Source organism: Clavelina lepadiformis, chromosome 2 (genome assembly GCF_947623445.1).
Source record: "Clavelina lepadiformis chromosome 2, kaClaLepa1.1, whole genome shotgun sequence".
In the NCBI taxonomy this organism is placed as follows: Eukaryota; Metazoa; Chordata; class Ascidiacea; order Aplousobranchia; family Clavelinidae; genus Clavelina; species Clavelina lepadiformis.
In genome coordinates this window covers 22,819,163-22,838,740 of record NC_135241.1, presented here as the reverse complement: position 1 = coordinate 22,838,740, position 19,578 = coordinate 22,819,163, and the positions used below count along the sequence as shown (strand labels likewise).

The following is a 19,578-nucleotide window of genomic DNA, read 5'->3' as shown; positions in this document are numbered from 1 at the left end:
AAGGAGTTTGAAGAAATGTAATTGTTAAAAAAAGAAAACTCTTTGTTTATTGTACGATCGTTTTCCTTGCTCTGTCTTCACTGGACCAATTAAAACTCTCCTTTAAGTAAAAAATTTTTTCTTAGAAATGTTATTGCTTTAGTTGTTATCTGCTTTGACCAAAGCTAACAGCGCAAGATCCTTTTAACAGTTCTAAATGCAAATACCTTCTTCTGAAACCATATAATATCAATTAGCATTCCCACTTTCCAGCTATACCCATCATCTATTTCGCTGGTTTATAATCTGACGTGCTGGAATCGAAAAACAATGGTCAATTAGGCAATAATTAAACATTTTAAGCGATTTTATAGTAATTGACGAAGCGTTCTTTACATTTACGATGACGGTCAGGTTAAATAAACGAAGAAATCCAATAATGCGCGGGCCTTGAGGCAAAGAAACTTCATGGAGAGCAATGCCGTGTGATTAATTCTTGTTTGAAACGTGCAATGGTACCGGTCGCCATCTAAATCCGACAATTTGTAGTATTTTAAGCAACAACCACGTCGCCTCTGGCTCACTTACGACTTTAGTGACGTCACTATAGGAACTACATGAAAAAATTCCCGCGTTTAAGCGTCGCTGACATCATCGTTTTCGAACAAAAACAGATGGCTCGTGACGTCACGAAGACATATCTCCAGTAGCTGAAGCTTGAATGACGTCGCTTGTGTAAAAGATATTACTTTGTGACGTAAACGCTTGAACGTGCGACGTATAACAGTTTCAATTTGGTTGCAACAAACGTGACACCGTCGAATAAATTATAACCGAACATTTGCAGTTATTCTGGCCAGATTAAAAGAGACCAATTTATATGTTCATGGTTTCAATTTTAAAAATATTTTAAGACTTTCTGAGAATTTGCTAAAACGCGACCGGCCGCAAAAAACAGAACAAATACGAAAAAATAAAACACAAAAAGGTTTCGACTGGAAAAAAGCAGCGCAAAGATCTGGGTAAAATTCCCGCGTCAGTTCTTTCGAGAAATCCGAAATATTTTTAAAAGTAAAACAATAGGACGAAGAGAAATCATGGTTTCAGTTGTTAATTTAATTATCCACAACTTTGCAAAAGTGTGGCTGAATTTATTTATGCAAAACCGTCAAACCAAATCAACGTCATTGACCGTGGCGGAATTTGTTTTTGACCGAGAGAAAACTCTGCTATAACTCATTTACATGCAAGTTGCTGGTCGGACTATAATTTTAAATTGATCGTTTCAAATATCCAGAAGAAATGTTGAATATAACAATATAAAAATAGAAGTTATTTGAATCGTCTACATAGCGTTAGTGATAAATTAAAGCATAGTTGACATTTACGTTACAACAGAAGGCTTTTTATAACCTCGAGAAGGACATTTTCCATACCATAAGAAAAACGTTCTTTGCTTACATCTTAAGAGCGATTATAGAAATAAAAGCTTTAATTACGCTTAAACCGAAAAAAATAAAACAATTTAAAAACGGCGCCAGTTCTCGTTCACAGCCCAATCACGTATATACAAGTGGTCAAAAATTTTTATACGCTCCAACGAAAACGTTTCAATCTTATAATAAGATTCCATCAAACGCTTAAGAGAAGCAATTAGACCATAAACTGCAACAAGTAATTTCAAAAATGAAGAAATTATAAAATTACCTCAATTAACGCGCGTTTTTACATTTCTTTACTTCTTCCCACGTTATTTCTGCTTTCTCATTCAATAAACAATAAGTAGAATGTGGACTTGTAAGCAAACAGGTTATTTTTAACCCTGCAGAGCTCTGAGTTACAAAACAAAGTAGAAAAATGAAATTAAAAGCCTGTTATCTTGCTCTGAAAACTTGTTTTTCCAAAGCCCAAGGCAATTTTCAAAGACTAAAATAACGAATGCCCTATTAAGCATTTTGCAGTGTGGAGTTATTGCCTGGGAATTGTTAAGGTTTATAAAAGTGAATGAGTGCAATTTTCAGGGAAGATAAATCATGACTCGGAGGTGCCAACCAAGTTGTTGAAATAGTTGATGACATTCGTGAGCCAATTTGCAGTAAAGTTGGCAAATTTTTCAAATTAAGTCACGTTTTGACAGAAAATAATCCAAAAGAACACAGAAAAACTTCCGAGAGAACTTTATGTAACTTACGCAATTGTGATCGAGATTTTGCAGTAATTCAGGGAGCAGTTCTTACAAAACCTTTAACTAGAAAAGCATCAACTTAAAAAAGTTTGCCTCAGGATTTAAAACTAATTCCTGTAGACAGGCAGATAGGTCTTTATAGGCAAGTTTCTTTAAACAACGACGATGAATGTTCGATTGCTGTTTCTGGTGATTGCTGGAATCTACCTACAAGTCGAAGGTACCAAAATTAAAACAGGTCACGTCGCAATTTTGAATGTTCAGTTTTAGTTTATTTTCCATTGCAGGGTGCAGAGACAAGCGAAGGAATTGTTCTCGGTTATGGTGTCGGTTTTACAGTCATGTTAAAAGAGATTGTGAACGAACTTGTGGGAATTGCAAAAGTATGAGTTTGAAAATACTTCAACTGCTAAGAACAATCTCGCAGCATTAAAGTTTTTAATTTGAGGGCAGCGCCTTCAAAAACGGCTATCACCTTTCGCTTTATCTTGACAGATCCCCCGATCACACAACCTCCAACAACCACTAAAAAACCTACAACGACCACGACAACCACTACAACCACAACAACAACCACGGCAAGTCCGTTTGACACTTGGACATCTTGTTCGAAACCTTGTGGTGGGGGAACGCGTTATAGGATACCCCGGTGTCCGGCAAACAACGTTAACACTTGTCCCAAAGAGTATGGCGATTGCAACACACGCAACTGTCTTTTGAGTGAGTCGGAAAGCGAAGGAGAAGATTTTAATTGCTGTTTATTAGTTTTTAGTTTACAAGCTTGAAGTGTAGAAGCATTATGCAGTTTAAAACTCAATTAAAAACGACAACATTAAAAAAGTAACTAGGGCGAGATTTAAACTCTGTATTTTTGAATAAAGACTGTAGAATTGAGCTCGGTGTTTTCTATGTAGAGTCTTGTTCCGGGCAAAACAGGAGACGTTACGGAACAAATTCAGAATGCTGCAAGATAAACACAAACGACAGGTGTGGCAGACAGACTCAATTTGTGCGTAGAATCATTGGCGGCGTGGAAGCCACACAGCATCAGTGGCCCTGGATGGTAATAAATCATAATAACGTTAAGCGCCTGGTTTTTTGGTACCTTTCTGTACATAACCTACTTGAAGTTCTGGTAGATGAACTTTTGACTGTAATTTTACTATGAATTTGGCTGTTTGCTGCGTGAATGAGTGTTAGGCGAGTGTCGAATTGATTTTGTTTTACAAACACCAGGTTCGCATCGAACGAAAACGTAAGAACCAAATTGTGACTTTGTGCGGCGGTACCCTAGTTCAACAAAGATGGGTCCTCACAGCCGGGCATTGTTTCTGCACAAGCGGAAGCTGCAGAGTCAGGTAATGCTCGTTAAAACGCATTGCTGACGTCTTTAAACCAATGCAAAGTTATGAAAAGACATATTGATTTTTGTGACTATTTTATCTTATCTTCTGTATTGTTCAGTGGGATAAGGTCTGAATTCCAAATGATAGTCGCCTTTGGAACAAACCAGCAACGAGTAATTGGGGTACAAGACGTCAAATTTCCTAGAGGGTACAATTATCCTGCCAACGACATAGCCCTTGTGCAGGTTTGAAACTATTTGAAGTCCTAAAGTTAAATCCGTCGATACCTACAAAGCAACAACTTTTTTGCCAGTCAAATAACGCTTGCTAAACGAGTCGAAATTTATTGTGAATACAGTGGAATTAACTTCAAATTTAAAAATGTCAATTTACACACAAAAGACAATGGTAAGTGAACCAAATCATTTCAATGCATTTTACAGCTCAAAACAGATGTACAGTACTCGGAGTTTACTCTCCCAGCTTGCCTGCCACAGGGAGAACAAACTCCGGATGATAAATCTTGCTACATCACAGGATGGGGCAGTAAGACCGAGCTTAGTTCAGCTTAGATAAAACATGCATCCTGTGTTCCAGTGAATTTTGACCTGTTGAACTGTATGCTTGCGTAATCCAAGTGTTTTGGTCTTGTAGCTACCCAAGCCGGCAGCCAAACCCCGTCAGCAACTCTGCAAGAAGCCAAGATACGGAACCTGCCATTCGACGCTTGCTTCACAGCTTATAAAAACAAGCAATTCGGCAGATTCTTGAACAAAGATCAGATGAAATGCGCCGGAATACTAAATGGAGGCAGAGATTCATGTCTGGTAAGTCGTCTATGGCTCCAAATTGATCTGGTCATTTACACTCAAATAATCTTTGAAAAAAAGCGGCAAAGCTAAAGACGGCACAAAGTTGACGTAATTTTTCTTGTCAAGTCAGTCAGACTAACCTTCTCGATTTTTTAACAGGGAGACAGCGGTGGTCCTCTCATCTGTCAACGCTGTTCCTCTTGTAATTGGTTCGTCAGCGGGATCACATCTCTAGGTCCGACCAATTGTGGAGCGCCAAGACAGCCGGCTATTTACACAAATGTCGTCAACTACGAATCTTGGATTCGAAGTCATGTCACGCCGCTGCAGTCTGGGAGCTTCAGATGCAATTAATGACCTTCCTATTCTTGATGGACGGTCTTGCGTTGCGATTTGGATCAACGTTTCTTGATAATTCACTTGATTAGCCTAAAAGACAAACTTTACTTGTAAATTATCTTTTTCCGTTATTTTAGGCCAAATGTTTGCATTTTAAAATATGGAAGTTGACCAAAATATTTCAGCAAAATAACTTTTGCAAATACAAAAGTGCAATATAACCTATAAATTGAACATTATTCTATCTGCAAACTTTGACTGCCATTGGGAGACCTTGCAAAAGTTGATTGAGTTACACGGAAATTCAAACAATGAGTTCAACTGAGTTACATTGCACTGGTATAGCAATAGGGGTTAAGTGTCAGTGGTTCAAAACCCGTCGAGTTACATTTAACATGAAACAATGACAAGTGAAACAGGCTGCAGATGCGTTATAGGCTAACGCCTGTAACGAAAAATACAACATGTGGTAAGCTGTCATTTGTGTTTGGATCAGAAAAAACAACAAAAACATGTATTTGCACACGTACAAAGCTCATCTTATATAATGTAAAGTTACCGCATATTTCTCCAGTAGATTGAACCGTCAACAACACATACCACATACTACACGCAGGTAGCCACGAGCAAAACCGTAACAGCAAGTGAAATGCATAAGAAAAACAACTAAAACTCTCCGTTAGGCCAGGATATGGGTCACAAACAAGAGCATAGGTTCCAGAATATCATTATATATATCCTTACATATAAGGCAATGATTTATGATGAAGAGAGAAGAATTAAACCACGTATCGAGCGAAGGGTGAATGAAAGAAGAATAAAAGAAATCACAGCTAAGCCATTTGTAGTTGTTGAAGGCAAATTGCGGGGTTAGAGTCATTGACACTGGACCATGTCATATTCCAGTAATTAAATCATGATGATTGAGACCTTTTTAAAAAAATTTTTAGTAACTCCCGAAATATCACCAAACACACTTTATGACGTTAATGTCTGAGAAGTACTAAAAGCATATTAAAAGCACTTTAATTAAGTGTTTTTGATTGATTTCATGAAGTCTTTTGATTGTTTTTCGATTAAAGTAAAGTTCTTCTATCACCAAAATATCCCGAAACACTTCATGAAATTGATATCTAAGGAGTGGTGTCCTATAAAAAAGCACAATTCTAAAAGCACTTTAATCTATGTAAAGTTCGTCTGAAGAAGAAAACGAACAGACAAAAAATTCAAAGCTAAATTAAATCAATTATCTAACTCTCCGTGTAAGAGTTAAGTACACTAAACCAGTAATTTTAAGAAAAACGTGCCAAGAAAACTACAAAAATTCCTACAAATCCAGTCCGCCCACTCTCAGTGAAATGTCCTCCAGATAATTGCATAAGTATGGGATAGGTTATGAAACTTCCCAAAGCAACGAAACTAAATTAAAGCAATTTAATGGGAGAGTTGCGGCCCACTTTTAATAGTGAATAATTTTGGACAATTATTTACTTTATGAAACACGATATAGCAAATCGTCGTCTGCACGTTGTCCTTCGGGGAATTTTCTTAAAACGACAAAACATTAATTTAACAAAGACTTAAAGAAGGTTACAAATGTGATTAATAATGCCCACTGGCATCGATTGCAAAAATAAAACACGCTTTGGAAATTTCTAAAAATGCACGCTGATTGTCCAAAGAGGCTTTGCGTGGCTATTCTTAAAGTCAACCAAGATAAAATTGTAAACAAAGTTCCTTTGTGAGGACAAAAAATTCCGCCTTAAAAGCCAGTAAAATCACGATGCCGGAACAAAAATATATAAATGTGCGATAAGTCATGGTACTTATTTATTTACATCGCCATTTCATTGCACAGCTTCGTCCCTGCGCTGAACAGTTACAAATTGAAGGGTGTTTTCTGTGATTCTGACAAAGAAATTGTGTGCTTCGACTCAAGTGGTTACATAGGAAACGAAGCGACAATCTTACCGCTGCTGTGAGTCGTTTTGCTTCTTGCAAAGATAGACATAATCTATAAGTTAAGTGAAAAAGTTTGTAAGAAGTTGATTTTAATTAAAATAGGATCAATTGATTTAAAATTTAGATAAATAAGAAATAGCATAAAAACTAGTGTTTAGCTCACAATCTTCTTCCGTTGGAATAGTGACAGCCCATAAAACGATTCTTTCGTTTTTATCAACAATAGGTGTTTCCTGAACATTTTTAGTAGAAATAAGAACGAGGTTATGCGAGTGAGGCGCTCAATGATTTGATCCCTCATTAGTTTGTGTCACTTATACGATTAAAATGACGTCAGAAAATTCAGCGGGAAACGAATCCAGAAACGAGCCAAAAAACTCGCTATTCTGCGGGGATTTTGTGGCAAATACTTGCAGATCCTACTCTACACAGGGCACGTTGTCAGCAAGTTAGATGATAAAAAGCGATCAATAAGAAACTTTTTGATTCATCTCTGTGCTGACTCGAGAATGGAGTTTCCCAAGTTTAAATGAAGAAGTATTTACAACGCAAAATGTCAGATCAAACGCGCAGGACTTACACTTGCAAGCTGTATTAGAAGCTGTTATGACCCCAAAATCGTCTCTTAATAATTTTTTACAAAAAATTTCCGCTGACTGCTATACGGAATGTATATTGCAAAGAAAGCGCAGATAAGCAGACTATAAGCATCTTCTATTAAGTTAAGACGATTAAACTCATTAAGTGATTTTTATTGCGTTCTTAAACGTCATAAACAGAAGGCAAAAGTTTAAAAAAATGTTCATACCTTGAAAATTGTTTCGAGTAGAAGAGTGTATAAGAGTGTAGAAGAGTGAGTGTATTGAGTAGAAGAGTGTATAAGATCAAAAGTAAAAAGAATTGGAACCCCCTAATTACGTAATTAACATATTTTTGCTTAGTTCAAGGGAATTTAGGCCTTCAGGCGAAAAAGTGTCAGAAGTAGAATTACAGTATAATATTGTGTGTTACGTTTTAGTTGAACAGGTGGCATTTAAAGAAAACTGAAATATTAATGATCAGATCATTAATTCAGGGAATATACATGTAAGAAATGAAGATGCTAATAACTTGCCTGGCAGTTATTATACATTGCAAAGCGTTAACAGCGAAAATCGCTGCACCAATTGGCAGATACGATTATAAACATAACTTGGTGGTAAAATGCGCCATTGCAAAAGCTATTTTAAGACATAGAGTGTAGTTCGATTACAGTTTATACTAAAATTTATACCAAACTGTTATGTTTTTACAGTAGATTCACATTTCAGCTATTTCGCAATAAGAAATGAAGTGCTGTTTGCTGTTCCAAATTTTAATTATTGTCTTTTTTAGCAATAATGCTGCAGGCCAAAGTGAGTGAAATATGTTATTAAATTTTACATCAAAGAGTGCTTCGAATTAAATCGAATTATTTCGCACAATTAAACTTAAACCATTAAATATATTATTTTACCTTGACGTAAGATGGCTATGCTTCGATATTTCTTCAGAATGCGAGGACGTCAGCAAGTCGTGCCCTTATTTCAAGAACAACCTCTTGTGTGAAGATTACAAACATAGAATAGAAGATATTTGTAGATTGTCGTGTGGATGGTGCGACGAACAAGGTTATATGATGGCTTGTATGATCTTAATAACTTTTCTCTGTCAATTCGAAGTGAGATATTAGTGATAAGACATCGTTCGTCGAACTAACCCGTGTGACCAGGCATATGAAAAAATATGTAAAAGTTCACCTGTCCCAGAAAAAATTGAAAATAAAGTAGAGAAAATGTACCGGTAAAATAAATATCTTTCTTAATACGGTACAGTTGAAGGCTCTAACATAAACAAAAACGTTGAAAACGTTCAGACTAAGTCATAAATAAGTAACTCTGTCGGCCAAGTATTAATAGAAACTTGTTATTAATCCAATTATACAACAACTTACTCCATATTCCCAATACAAATAAAGCGGCCACGTGGGGGCCATGGCGCAAAGAAGGCTGCAGTGTGACTTGCGGAAGCGGAAGTGAGCGGGAAGTGAGGTCATGCTTGAATGGAGGCAGATGCATTGGGCCGAGAACAAGGACCGTTCAATGCGACGCGGGAACTTGCCCGAAAGGTATAAGTGCTGTATTCGGCTAGTCTGAAACGAAGTAATGCTTATAAGCATTGCTGTTGGAAATACTGTCTATACATAGGACTTATAACAATTATTTAAACTATAATTATTCTTTCTCCTAGATGATTGCGAGGACACCTATAACTCATGCCAATGGCTGAAATTAAACGATTACTGCCAGGAACAATATCATAAGACGATGTACAGAATCTGCCGTAAAACTTGTGACTTGTGTGATGGGGTTAACCCAGGTATAGCGTAAACGGACATAAGTTTATAACAATTCTAAGGAAACAAAAGTCTCTTGAAAATACTTCACATTAAAGAAGCACATAATTGTCTCGGAATATAAGTTCTTCCCTCATAAATCAATTGTTTGCACAGATCAACCTGTCACTCTGCCGCCCAGGCCCCAATGGAACGTTTCCAGTGAGTGCTCTCGGACATGCGGAGGCGGAACCAACTACCGAATTCCGAGATGCCCGGCCGGAGATATTAATTCATGTCCCAGGATTTACGAAGATTGCAACACACAGCAATGCACAAGAAGTAAAAAATTTTAAACTCGCTATCTAAAATATCAACTAAGTACACAGAATGTGCAAAGAAATATGAAATATATCTACGGAGTTACAGCAGTAACAAAACTAAACAAAGCGAACAATTCGTGACCCATTAACAGAATACTGCGACGACGGTGAAGAAAACCGATTCGATGACCCCACATCGTGCTGCAGAACGCCCACTAGCGGTCGGTGTGGAATACCGAAAATAAAATCTTCATTCGGAAGAATTATAGGAGGGCGGCGCACGACCGTCAGCCAATGGCCGTGGATGGTGGGTGCGCTTCTGTCATCTGCAAAAATATTCCTATTAAGAAATAACAGTTGGTTTTATTGACAAAACATGATCTTTGTGATGCTTTAAGCAGAAAACTTCTTTACACTGTGAATTACCAGGTCAGAATAGAGTTAACCCTTCCCAGCGGCCACAAACAACTATGCGGAGGGTCTTTGATAAGCAGACAATGGGTTGTGACGACCGCACACTGCGTACAGTAAGCTTGCTTGCTCTGTTACGTAAAAGCTTATTGATAATAACAGCAATATGTTCCAAATTCCAGAGGATTTGACGTGCGTCGAATACAACTCATCCTTGGACACGATACGAAAGGCGTAAGATCGATGAGAGCGGAACGTTTTATAATTCATGACGAGTATGACTTTCCCCGGGCTGATATCGCCCTGATCAAGGTAACATAAAGCCCATGATATCTTCTCTATTAAAACTTTCACATGCAAATGGCGTATCTGAGTTCATCCTGTCCGGCTCTGAAACCAGCCGAACTTAAACTTGGTTACTTTTCATGTGGTTTCTTATTCATTAACCTGTGTGCAGATGAATTTGGTTATGTGCTGCATATTCACATATTCATCTAATTATTCGTAAATAAAGATACCTACCGATTTTGAATAAGTAACTAGGGAATTGGTAACCAGGTTCACGGTAGTTAACATTTTTAGGTCATGTGCTGTAAGTCGTCGGTCGAAACGTGAGTCGAAAGAAAGCTGCAATTAGTTAAACTGATCTTTTTTGTTTTATTGATAAGATGACAACTCGGGTGACATATAGCGACTACATTTTGCCGATTTGCCTACCACGAGGAGAGAAAACGCCAGACGATGCCCTTTGCCACGCCACTGGTTGGGGCTACAGTAAGTATTAATTATATTACTATTTACGCCGTCTGTCGAATACCTAACGGCAAATGTGGTTTGATAAACAAATTGTTTTGTTCGATCAGCTTTTTGTTTCAATTAAAAAAGCTCTGTAAAAAAAACATCAAAACACCGTCTCACTTAAACCTAATATTAAAATAAGGTCAAAGGATATTATTATAAGATCAAAGTATGACGTGACAATTGTTATTTTTTAGCCGAAGAAAGACGGGTGTCGAGAGACTTGCTTGTGGTCGGCTTGAGGAAGCTTCCCTATGAAGTATGCAAGGAGGCGTACAAAAACGAAGCCGTTGCCTCGAAAATGAGCAGGCGCATGATCTGTGCCGGTAGAATCAGTGGCGGTGTCGACACATGTCTTGTAAGTCTCGAAAGTTACATAACTTAATAATGTGTAATAAAATGCCTCTGTTTTAAATAGAATAAGGCTATATGCTTCTTTTCGACGCAATGTTGGACTGTTACGAAGTTTTTGAAGTTTAAAGTGATAAGAATTAAATTGTTTTGTTCATATGACCATTACGTTGTGACTTGTATTTAAAAAATGAAATTCGACGTCAAAAACTTGCACTGCCGTAGTCTACAATTGCACGGAATAAAATAAAATATAAAGCTGTACGCATACTTTAACATGCAACTGCAACTGTGGTAAAACATAACGATACTCCGAACGATTACAATCCATTAACATGAAGGTTAGACTCTAACGAACATCAACCTACTTTCAGGGCGACAGCGGTGGACCACTAATGTGCCAGCGTTGTTCTTCATGCGCTTGGTATTTAAGCGGCCTGACTTCATTTGGGCCAAATGATTGCGGGACAGCCGGACGTCCCGGAGTCTACACAGGAGCCAGAAACTTCGAGGGATGGATCACTCAACACGTCTTTGACATAGAGCCTGGGTCGTACACGTGCGATTAAGCGAACTTCAAACTTGATGCCTTTGTGTAGGCGGTTTATAATTTCAAACAGTTATGCCATTGTCATTATTAGCTATGTCATTGTCATAATGAGTTATGTCATTGTCATAATTAGTTATGTCATTATCATAAATATTTATGTCATTGTCATAATTAGCTATGTCATTGTTATAATTAGCTATGTCATTGTTATAATTAGCTATGTCATTTTTTATAATTAGCTATGTCATTGTTATAATTAGATATGTCATTGTTAAAACATAACCGATTTATCTTTTAATTAAATTATTGTTCAAGTGAACATTCAGGGGATAACTTTAAACTGACACTTTGCTTCAGTAATTGTTTGTAAGAAGGAATATTTCATCTATATGTAACATAGTTCAAATGTGTTCTTAAATGCTTTTATGTTTCTTGTTGTTATTATAATTTTCACATTAAATGCGATCGTTTGAAGTCAAAAAAGCTGGTCGTTGTCTTAATACAGTAAAAAGCAGCTCAAAAAATTGTGAGGATGACGTCATTCTGTGTTGCGTTAAAACATTTTTAATCCCCCAAGAAATCGCTGTGCTCTGCAAAGTCAATATTTTTATTTTTGTGATCGACTATTTTTACTATTTTTATTATTGCGATGCTTGTATTGTTTTTTCAAGCTTAATCTATAAATTAGAATGCGCCATCTTCTTGCTAATTAATTCCTTTACGGCATTATATTTTTGGATACATTTTTTAAATATTGGAAACACTTAATTACATAAAAACTGTTATAATTTTTTCAAAATGACGGTGATGCAATATTTTTGACGCTTAAAATTACACAAAAAACTTAAACGGTATTTCCAATTATATTGGAGTAAAAAAAGACTAACATAAATACCCCTAATATATCTATTATACGATACATTTTTAAGTTTGGTATAAAATGCAATTTAATACTTGGTATCTATACTTATCAATATTAAAGACATCAAAGGCGGTCACCAAAACGGGTAACTAGACAGGTATAAGAGCATTTACCATAATCGTCTTTTGCACAGCATACAGTAGAATAAAGGGACATTTGCTTGGACAATGGGTTCGGGAATACAGCGCCTGAAGTAAGTGAAGTTATAGCAACGAGTTATACGTAAACACATTTGCCAAGCTTAACTTCGACACCTGGTGGCGCTATAACGTTATAGCATTATAACATTAACGACCATTTCTCCTGTTCAGTGAACCTGGTGAAAAGTTCTAAATTCGAGCAATGCGATGTAAAAAATTACAAAAACATAAACAAAATTTGTGACAATCGGAACTTGCACGAAGGCTATAGCTCGGTAAACGGGTCTCAAGCGATGAGGAACCATCGCCGAGGTTTAGTCGTGCAAAGACTTTCTTCAGTTCGGCACCGGATTGTTTTCAATAGAAAATATGACGAAAAGCCTTAATGGTTATTTATATAAAAGTTTATTTGAAAAAATTCAGCGAAATGTTTAAAAACAATTTTCTATACATTGGAAATAGATTATTAAAAGAAGAAAAAAGACAAAACGTGATCTACATTGATAAGGCAAAAGTTACAATAAAAAATGAATGTGACAATTATATCCACATCCCCTCGACCTTTTTTGTGGTCTATCTTTTCTAAAAAGGGCATTTTTGTCAGCAAAATATAAAAACGAAAATTGTTACCATGTTAGTAAGGATGAAAAAGGTGGATATGATCCGCCCAAAAATAACAATATAAATCACACAATGACTGACCGAAAGTTTAAAATAAAAAATTTATTTAAACAAAGTTTAGGTCAGCACATATTGAAACTGTAACGGCGATACGGCACGCGCGATGCGTTTGAAGGGAAATGAATACAAAGAAATTTATAAACGATAAACGCACAGACAAGCAATGCATACTCTTCGAGGAACTCACGGGACAAATGAAGTTGAACACTCACTTATAGAAAGTTGTGTAGCGACCTCTTTTCGAACAACGAGTCACTCAGTGAAAGGAAGTTACCAATAAACTTTGTTCGGGTTTTGTACTTGTACTTTTATTAGACTAGCTTAATGTTTATTACATTGACAAAAGCTGAAAAAAACTACAATTTGAGCAACGATACGCAAACTTTTTGTATCGTTATTAATTATAAAATGTACAAGGACATCAGGCAACAGGTTGTTTTTCGTTTATTACACTTTTGTCAAAAACAATTTTCAATTTAAAGAGAATTATGTTCAAGAAGAAATTCGAAAATCGCAACGACAACCCATGTTCAAAGTGACGACGTCATCCACATATTTTCCATTTCGTTTTATTTTGACGTGTCGGTCGATGGTGATTGGCACACTGCGCAAATCCAAGTTCTCTGTTCTTGAAAATGGATCAACGCATCCGTTGCACAAGCATTTGGCTTCAGCCAGACATTGTGGGTCTCTTTAGAAACACGTTAGAGGGAGTTAGAGAGCAGTATCGCAAAATCGTTAAGGACACGATGGTAGCCTATATTTTAACCTAATTTAAGTCAGGTAAAGTAGTATTTTGACCTCACATCTTGACCTACAGCAAAAGTTAACATCAGCCTGAAACTGGTAAAGACCCGTGGATAGAGCTCAAACCAACCTGTTTTCGTCGTAATTCACAATCCATTTCCAGGGACTTAACGATGTATCTTTCAGGTACAATTTACTCTCTAAGTATTTTTCGGAAAGCGTCGGACATTCCGAATCGAAACACGACTTCTCGACCCCATTTTGGTAGCATTTTGTTTGATTGACGTTTGTGACGTTTGTGACGTTTTTTATTTCAGTATTGCTCAGAATCACCGGGCATTGCTGAATGGAGTCATCCAAGTCCTTGTTATGACGGCGCCTGAATAATGAAGCCATATTGTTAAGTACTGTGACGTCATTGAAAGAAAGCGGAAAGGATTTCCAATTTAGCCTTGTAATTGTAGGCGTATAAAATATACAGACATGTTGTTTTTAATGCAAACCACAATTTCCACGGAACGTGTGTACGGCCCACGAAATTTCTTGTAATTTACAATTTTACTTTCACCAAAAGTAAAACTTAGACCAACATATGTTGCGAGAAAACGTTACGGTAGTAAAAACAATAAAGAATTAGCGACCCCATGCTGATATACTCTATATTCCGTGTATTGCATATGGCCTACGAATGGCCTAATCAACTTCAAAGACTTACAAGCAACTTTCACAGTTTTGCGATTGGTCCAAATTTTCAGTTAACGTTGCCATGGTCACCTCATCATCGTTAATTTTCAAAGATTCGACGACGAAGAAAGAGATAACTGCCAAAAAATAAAACCTGATAGTCGCTTGCATCCTGCACTAATCTGATGTTGTCTGTTTGCTATCTACAGTACAGGATAGTATAAATTAAGCTTCCTTTGATCAGACAAGACTTGAAATGACCTTGATGTGTTAATCGCGTTAACAAGAACGAATATAAGATGCTTACTAAGTTCAATCGTTTTATATATCGAGCCCACCAACGCTTCTTATTGATAAGTTTCAACTAAACAAGAACTCAACTAACTATTAACAAGTGTGTTCCCGGTTTCGCTTTGTGACGAAAGCATCAATTAGCGATCAATTAGTTGCTGTTGGTTTTGACTTCCTATAAACTTAATTCATTATCGCGGTCAACACCCAAAAATATCCATAAAATTTTCCGTAACGTAAAGTCCAAGGGGATTCCGGAAACCCGCTGAAAACGTGGGGCCAGATCCGATTTACAAAGGTGAAATTTTTATTGCGAGATGGCTTTCACCATTTTTCGAAAATCGCCTTCAATCATACTTTGCAACGCATTTTTCGTCTTTATAAGAAAAACACTTTGTCGTTGCTTCGCAATTGTTTTTGTGAAAAGATGGCAAGTAATTGTTGTAACAAGTGCAAGTTACTTTCCCCTATTAAGCTTCTTACACAGAATTCTATTTTACAAACATATGAAATTAATTTGGGTAAATGTTTGAAACTTTGTGAATCATTGATTCGTGCGCGCAATAAAATTTTGAAAGATTTATTTTCTGTTTTTTCCGGTCAAAAACATTTAAAAAAACCTCTAAGCCATAGGAAGTCTGACTCAAACCAAACGTTTTGGAATTATTAGATTGACCATAAGTCAAAATTGTCAAATATAAGTATATTAGATAACAACTGGGGCAAGCGCTTCTACTCTAGTGTTGTAAATGCGAAGGCAGGTTTCAATTGAAACGATGCATTCGATGCAAATGAACAAAGAAAGTCACTATTACGTAATACATAGATTATTTTGTTAATATTTTTGTACATTGGTTTGAGTCGAATGCTTATGGTATCAGCAAAACTGTTATAGTTTTTTGCCCGTTAAGAACAGTGGAGCTACATCAGCTTGCCTCATTGTCGGCTTAAGTCAAAAAGCTAACTTAAATGTTTTAATTGGGCTTCCACAGAATTCTGTGAAAAGATGAAAGTGTTTCGAGATACAACGCATCACAGGATCTTTGGTTGTCAAAGTCTTGGTCAATCCGGTTGCTCGAACTGGCAGGATATCGTAGTAATTTCTTCGTCATAAGTTCATAACGTTATTTAGAAGATAAAATTCTGTACATTATGTTTGGATTATAGCGCGGGTATAGATTCGACAACCAGCGACATAAAATATAAAAAACTTTTACTGAGATTCTACAAGATTAACAAATTATTTGCAAAAAATTTGATAACAACAATAAATAACTTACAAGCATCGTTTATCGGTGAGAAAATAAAAAAAGTCTTTGTTAGTTTTGAAGGAAAAGATTTTGACACGATTATGAGCAAACAAACAAGAAAGCTATAAATGGCTTTAGAGTGTAAGCTAACAGGTCGTCGTTTGCAATATGCAAAACACTGGATAATAATTTAAACTTATAAACATAGCATAAACAAAATCATATACATCGGCCCATAATATTCAAATAACAAGTTGAGACGATAACACATAATGTACAAAATGCGCTAAAACCATCCATTAAGCTATATACAGGCGCAGTCTCCAGCTAAAAATACACCTTTTCCTCTTGCATTTTGTAATAAGGGGCAATATTTTCATCAAAAGCACAAAAATATTATGAATGTCGAAATGGCAGTACGCTGTGGGTATTATTGATCATAACGCAATGGCAGAAATACACCAGTTGGCAGTTCTGTGAACTTCATCTGCTGATGTTTCCAACACTCCTCTATACGAGGTGCCTCCCATAAAACCTCTAAATTAGTTTTATATTTTGTTTATGTTGGTTTTATTGTTTATAATGTTTTTATGAATTTTATGCAGAGTACCCTGGGTATGCTGGATCGTCAACAGAGGGCGGTTCACCACAAATGAGATTTTAGTCATAAATACAATAAACTGTGTTTTCATAGAAAAGATAAATTTCTTGGGACTCGGACTACTTTACTAGCGTAAAGTAGGAAACATCGTCTTAAGTCGAAAAATCGCAACGACAACCCATGTTCAAAGTGACGACGTCATCCACATATTTTCCATTTCGTTTCTTTTTGACGTGTCGGTCGATGGTGATTGGCACACTGCGCAAGTCCAAGTTCTCTGTTCTTGAAAATGGATCAACGCATCCGTTGCACAAGCATTTGGTTTCAACGAGCCATTGCGGAATTCTTTTAATAAAAGTTACAGAATTGGGTTAATCTTTAAGCACTTGTATAAATAAACATATGTAAAGTAAAGTTACTAACATTTTACTAATCATTTTTAAAACAACGATAATGAAATCACTGCATGATACAAGCTAAATCAATTATTTGCAGGGGGTTAACGTTCAAAAATTACCTTTCGTTGTCGAAATTACGAATCCATTTCCATGGGCTTGTTGATCTGTGTTGCGGGTATCTTTTACCTTTTAGGTAATTTTCGGTCAACATTGGACACTTTGATTGAGCACTGCGCTTGGTCCTTTGCCCTTCGCCTTGGTCGTAGTTCATTTGGCTACCGGTGACATTTTTTATTTCATATTCGCTCAGAATCTCCGGATGTTGAAGAATTAACTGATCCAGGTCTTCAACGTGGTGTCTAAAAGTTGAAATCTTGTGATTACAGTTGTTAACTTGTACACTTATTTAGAAAACTATTTATATGAAACTGTATGCCAGGTCTCTTTCCAAAAATAACACTCTAGTCCAGTGGTCGGCAACCACAGGTCCGTGAGGAGATCGTTACCGGGCCGCATTACTATTCCATGTCTGTATTGCAACAAAGTTGTCGTATTTTGTCACCAAAAAGGTATTGGAAATCCGCGTTAGTTGATTTATCTCAACTATAGGACATCATAATGAACGTATTTGTTACATCATAATGTGTAATGGCTGCCACTATAGTTTGAGGTTCGTACAATAGTCGCAATAGTTTTATTGAAGGCCGTTTCGCGAAAAAAATTCTGTTTTAAACCGGTCCGCAGTGCACGAAAGGTTGCCGACCCCTGCTCTAGTCTATATCTATATGAGTACCGAGACAACTTTAAGTTAAATGACTTTTCTCGTCCGACAATGCAAAATTGTATGACAGCATTCTGTGTGTTTTATCCATAAAAACAACTAATTCGGCTTTTTCTATGTGACTTTTTTTCAGGACAAGTTCTTATCCTGACAAACTAAAAAAAAACTATTCTTATAAAATTTATTCCTTAACTTTAGAAACTAAAGTAGCCCCAAACACAAGTTCTCATAAAATGACGTCATAGAAAACGTGAAATACGTGGGTGCGGCTGGCTTGGTTTTTCAACAGAATATAGCCTGGACGACGAAAAATAAACTTATGATTTTTACAAATATAATGGACTTGACACTTATACGGTACTACCAAAATAAACCCCTTGCGATATAAAACCAGATGTAGGCAAATAAATAGACCTAATTTTTTACGCAATGACAGCAATAAACAGTCAGACAGCGCTAAGTACGCCAAGATTCCATCGGTTTTTTGCGGACGAATAACGGAACAAAATATACCGGAGTTTAAAAACTTACATATTTGCTCTAAAGCTCAGCAGTTGGTCCAAATGGTCGTTTAACTTCGCCATAATCGCTTCATTTTCAATTTTCGAAGATTTGACGACGGCCAAAAAGACAACGGCCATGACACTCAACAGCGTAATCCCTTGCATTTTGGGCTGAGTTGAAAGCTACTGTTTGCTATACAGTTTTAAACAAGTCTCTTTGGAGTGAACGGAAAGTTGACGTCCTTCGGCTGATCACGTTAGTAAAATGTATAAGAAGGAACTAAACATGCCGCTTATTTAAACAGGATGACTCCTGAAAAAAAGTGAAAAAACCGAAACTGTATGGGCATGCAGTTGGTTTCGGGCTGTAATAGCCTACTACTTTCCATGTAATAGTGGGCGGTCGAATCAGTAGCCAGTGCTTCCTAAAACGAGTCTGTGACAGCATAATAGGGTATACAAGATGACGCAGATTATTACGCATGAAAGCGTGTTGTGTCAGATATGCTGCATTGTCTGTGGTGTAAAGGGACACACGCTTGACAGCAACCCAAGTGACACTCGTTATTGCTTAAATGCGAACGTGTGCTCAACACTACGCACTCAGAAGAAAACAAAACGGTTTATCCAACAAGTTTAAACGAGTTGAAAAATTATGAAGGTTTACAACACCGTGATCTGTCTTTCGTTTAAACACGCTCAAACATTAGACAACACAAGCTGCAAAACAAGTAGGGGATTTGAAAGCGGTACAATAAAAAAGTATTACGTGTTAATTGCCCAAAGCAAAACTTTTCGACAGGGCGTTAATGATAAATTATTTTATTGGTCAACAGGTGTTATATACCCGGAGTGGGGAAACAGAACGAAACCAGTTTTCTTTGCATTCTACGCTAGATGATTAATTTAAGTAGTTATTGTTGTGAATTATGGTGCTAAAAATTACGTACAGGTTACCATAAAAGAGTTATCATAAATTGCAGTATAAAAGGCTAATGCAGTGTACTTCTAGCCTTTTGACAACCTTTAAATCAGCTGAAGTTAGCTGGGAAATGGTAACTGTTGCAGTAAGCCTAAAACTCAGTTGGGTACAGGCTCTTGTGTAAAGCATGACCACACTTCCGGCGTTCATTGTTAGACAGTATACCCTAGAATAGCTGAATCTAAAACT

General features: G+C 36.7%; 4 protein-coding genes across 4 annotated transcripts; 2 read left to right on the top strand and 2 right to left on the bottom strand.

Moving 5' to 3' along the window:
* Positions 1 to 2,046: 2,046 nt before the first annotated feature.
* Positions 2,047 to 4,905, top strand: LOC143446980 (chymotrypsin-like elastase family member 2A). Its single transcript, XM_076946866.1, has 9 exons — positions 2,047 to 2,384; positions 2,452 to 2,547; positions 2,660 to 2,884; positions 3,079 to 3,227; positions 3,401 to 3,522; positions 3,629 to 3,755; positions 3,954 to 4,056; positions 4,165 to 4,337; positions 4,482 to 4,905. Exons 1-9 carry the CDS (start codon positions 2,330 to 2,332, stop codon positions 4,674 to 4,676), a joined length of 1,245 nt encoding a protein of 414 aa, XP_076802981.1. The 5' UTR covers positions 2,047 to 2,329; the 3' UTR covers positions 4,677 to 4,905.
* Positions 4,906 to 6,503: 1,598 nt separating this feature from the next.
* Positions 6,504 to 11,892, top strand: LOC143447116 (brain-specific serine protease 4-like). The gene is made up of 12 exons (XM_076947053.1): positions 6,504 to 6,639; positions 7,918 to 8,017; positions 8,156 to 8,272; positions 8,620 to 8,769; positions 8,892 to 9,020; positions 9,154 to 9,318; positions 9,452 to 9,606; positions 9,729 to 9,826; positions 9,893 to 10,022; positions 10,379 to 10,484; positions 10,706 to 10,866; positions 11,234 to 11,892. Exons 2-12 carry the CDS (start codon positions 7,951 to 7,953, stop codon positions 11,426 to 11,428), a joined length of 1,473 nt encoding a protein of 490 aa, XP_076803168.1. The 5' UTR covers positions 6,504 to 6,639; positions 7,918 to 7,950; the 3' UTR covers positions 11,429 to 11,892.
* A 1,708-nt stretch (positions 11,893 to 13,600) lies between these two features.
* LOC143446465 (uncharacterized) lies at positions 13,601 to 14,880 on the bottom strand. The gene is made up of 3 exons (XM_076946100.1): positions 14,615 to 14,880; positions 14,030 to 14,278; positions 13,601 to 13,843 (listed from the first exon to the last, which is right to left on the bottom strand). Exons 1-3 carry the CDS (start codon positions 14,752 to 14,754, stop codon positions 13,645 to 13,647), a joined length of 588 nt encoding a protein of 195 aa, XP_076802215.1. The 5' UTR covers positions 14,755 to 14,880; the 3' UTR covers positions 13,601 to 13,644.
* Positions 14,881 to 16,053: 1,173 nt separating this feature from the next.
* On the bottom strand, positions 16,054 to 19,277 carry LOC143445887 (uncharacterized). The gene is made up of 3 exons (XM_076945268.1): positions 18,436 to 19,277; positions 17,243 to 17,482; positions 16,054 to 17,070 (listed from the first exon to the last, which is right to left on the bottom strand). Exons 1-3 carry the CDS (start codon positions 18,570 to 18,572, stop codon positions 16,878 to 16,880), a joined length of 570 nt encoding a protein of 189 aa, XP_076801383.1. The 5' UTR covers positions 18,573 to 19,277; the 3' UTR covers positions 16,054 to 16,877.
* Positions 19,278 to 19,578: the final 301 nt, after the last annotated feature.

Excerpts from the sequence above, each read along its gene's own strand:
- LOC143446980 (XM_076946866.1), top strand. The coding sequence starts at position 2,330 with ATGAATGTTCGATTGCTGTTTCTGGTGATTGCTGGAATCTACCTACAA. Across the intron at positions 2,385-2,451 it reads AATCTACCTACAAGTCGAAG|GGTGCAGAGACAAGCGAAGG; the intron begins GTACCAAAATTA and ends TTTCCATTGCAG. Across the intron at positions 2,548-2,659 it reads AACTTGTGGGAATTGCAAAA|ATCCCCCGATCACACAACCT; the intron begins GTATGAGTTTGA and ends TTATCTTGACAG.
- LOC143447116 (XM_076947053.1), top strand. The coding sequence starts at position 7,951 with ATGAAGTGCTGTTTGCTGTTCCAAATTTTAATTATTGTCTTTTTTAGC. Across the intron at positions 8,770-8,891 it reads CGCGGGAACTTGCCCGAAAG|ATGATTGCGAGGACACCTAT; the intron begins GTATAAGTGCTG and ends TCTTTCTCCTAG. Across the intron at positions 10,867-11,233 it reads GCGGTGTCGACACATGTCTT|GGCGACAGCGGTGGACCACT; the intron begins GTAAGTCTCGAA and ends ACCTACTTTCAG.
- LOC143445887 (XM_076945268.1), bottom strand. The coding sequence starts at position 18,572 with ATGCAAGGGATTACGCTGTTGAGTGTCATGGCCGTTGTCTTTTTGGCC. Across the intron at positions 17,483-18,435 it reads CTGAGCTTTAGAGCAAATAT|ACACCACGTTGAAGACCTGG; the intron begins GTAAGTTTTTAA and ends TTCAACTTTTAG. Across the intron at positions 17,071-17,242 it reads CGTAATTTCGACAACGAAAG|AATTCCGCAATGGCTCGTTG; the intron begins GTAATTTTTGAA and ends TTTTATTAAAAG.
- LOC143446465 (XM_076946100.1), bottom strand. The coding sequence starts at position 14,754 with ATGCAAGCGACTATCAGGTTTTATTTTTTGGCAGTTATCTCTTTCTTC. Across the intron at positions 14,279-14,614 it reads CAAAACTGTGAAAGTTGCTT|GCGCCGTCATAACAAGGACT; the intron begins GTAAGTCTTTGA and ends TTCATTATTCAG. Across the intron at positions 13,844-14,029 it reads GTGAATTACGACGAAAACAG|AGACCCACAATGTCTGGCTG; the intron begins GTTGGTTTGAGC and ends GTGTTTCTAAAG.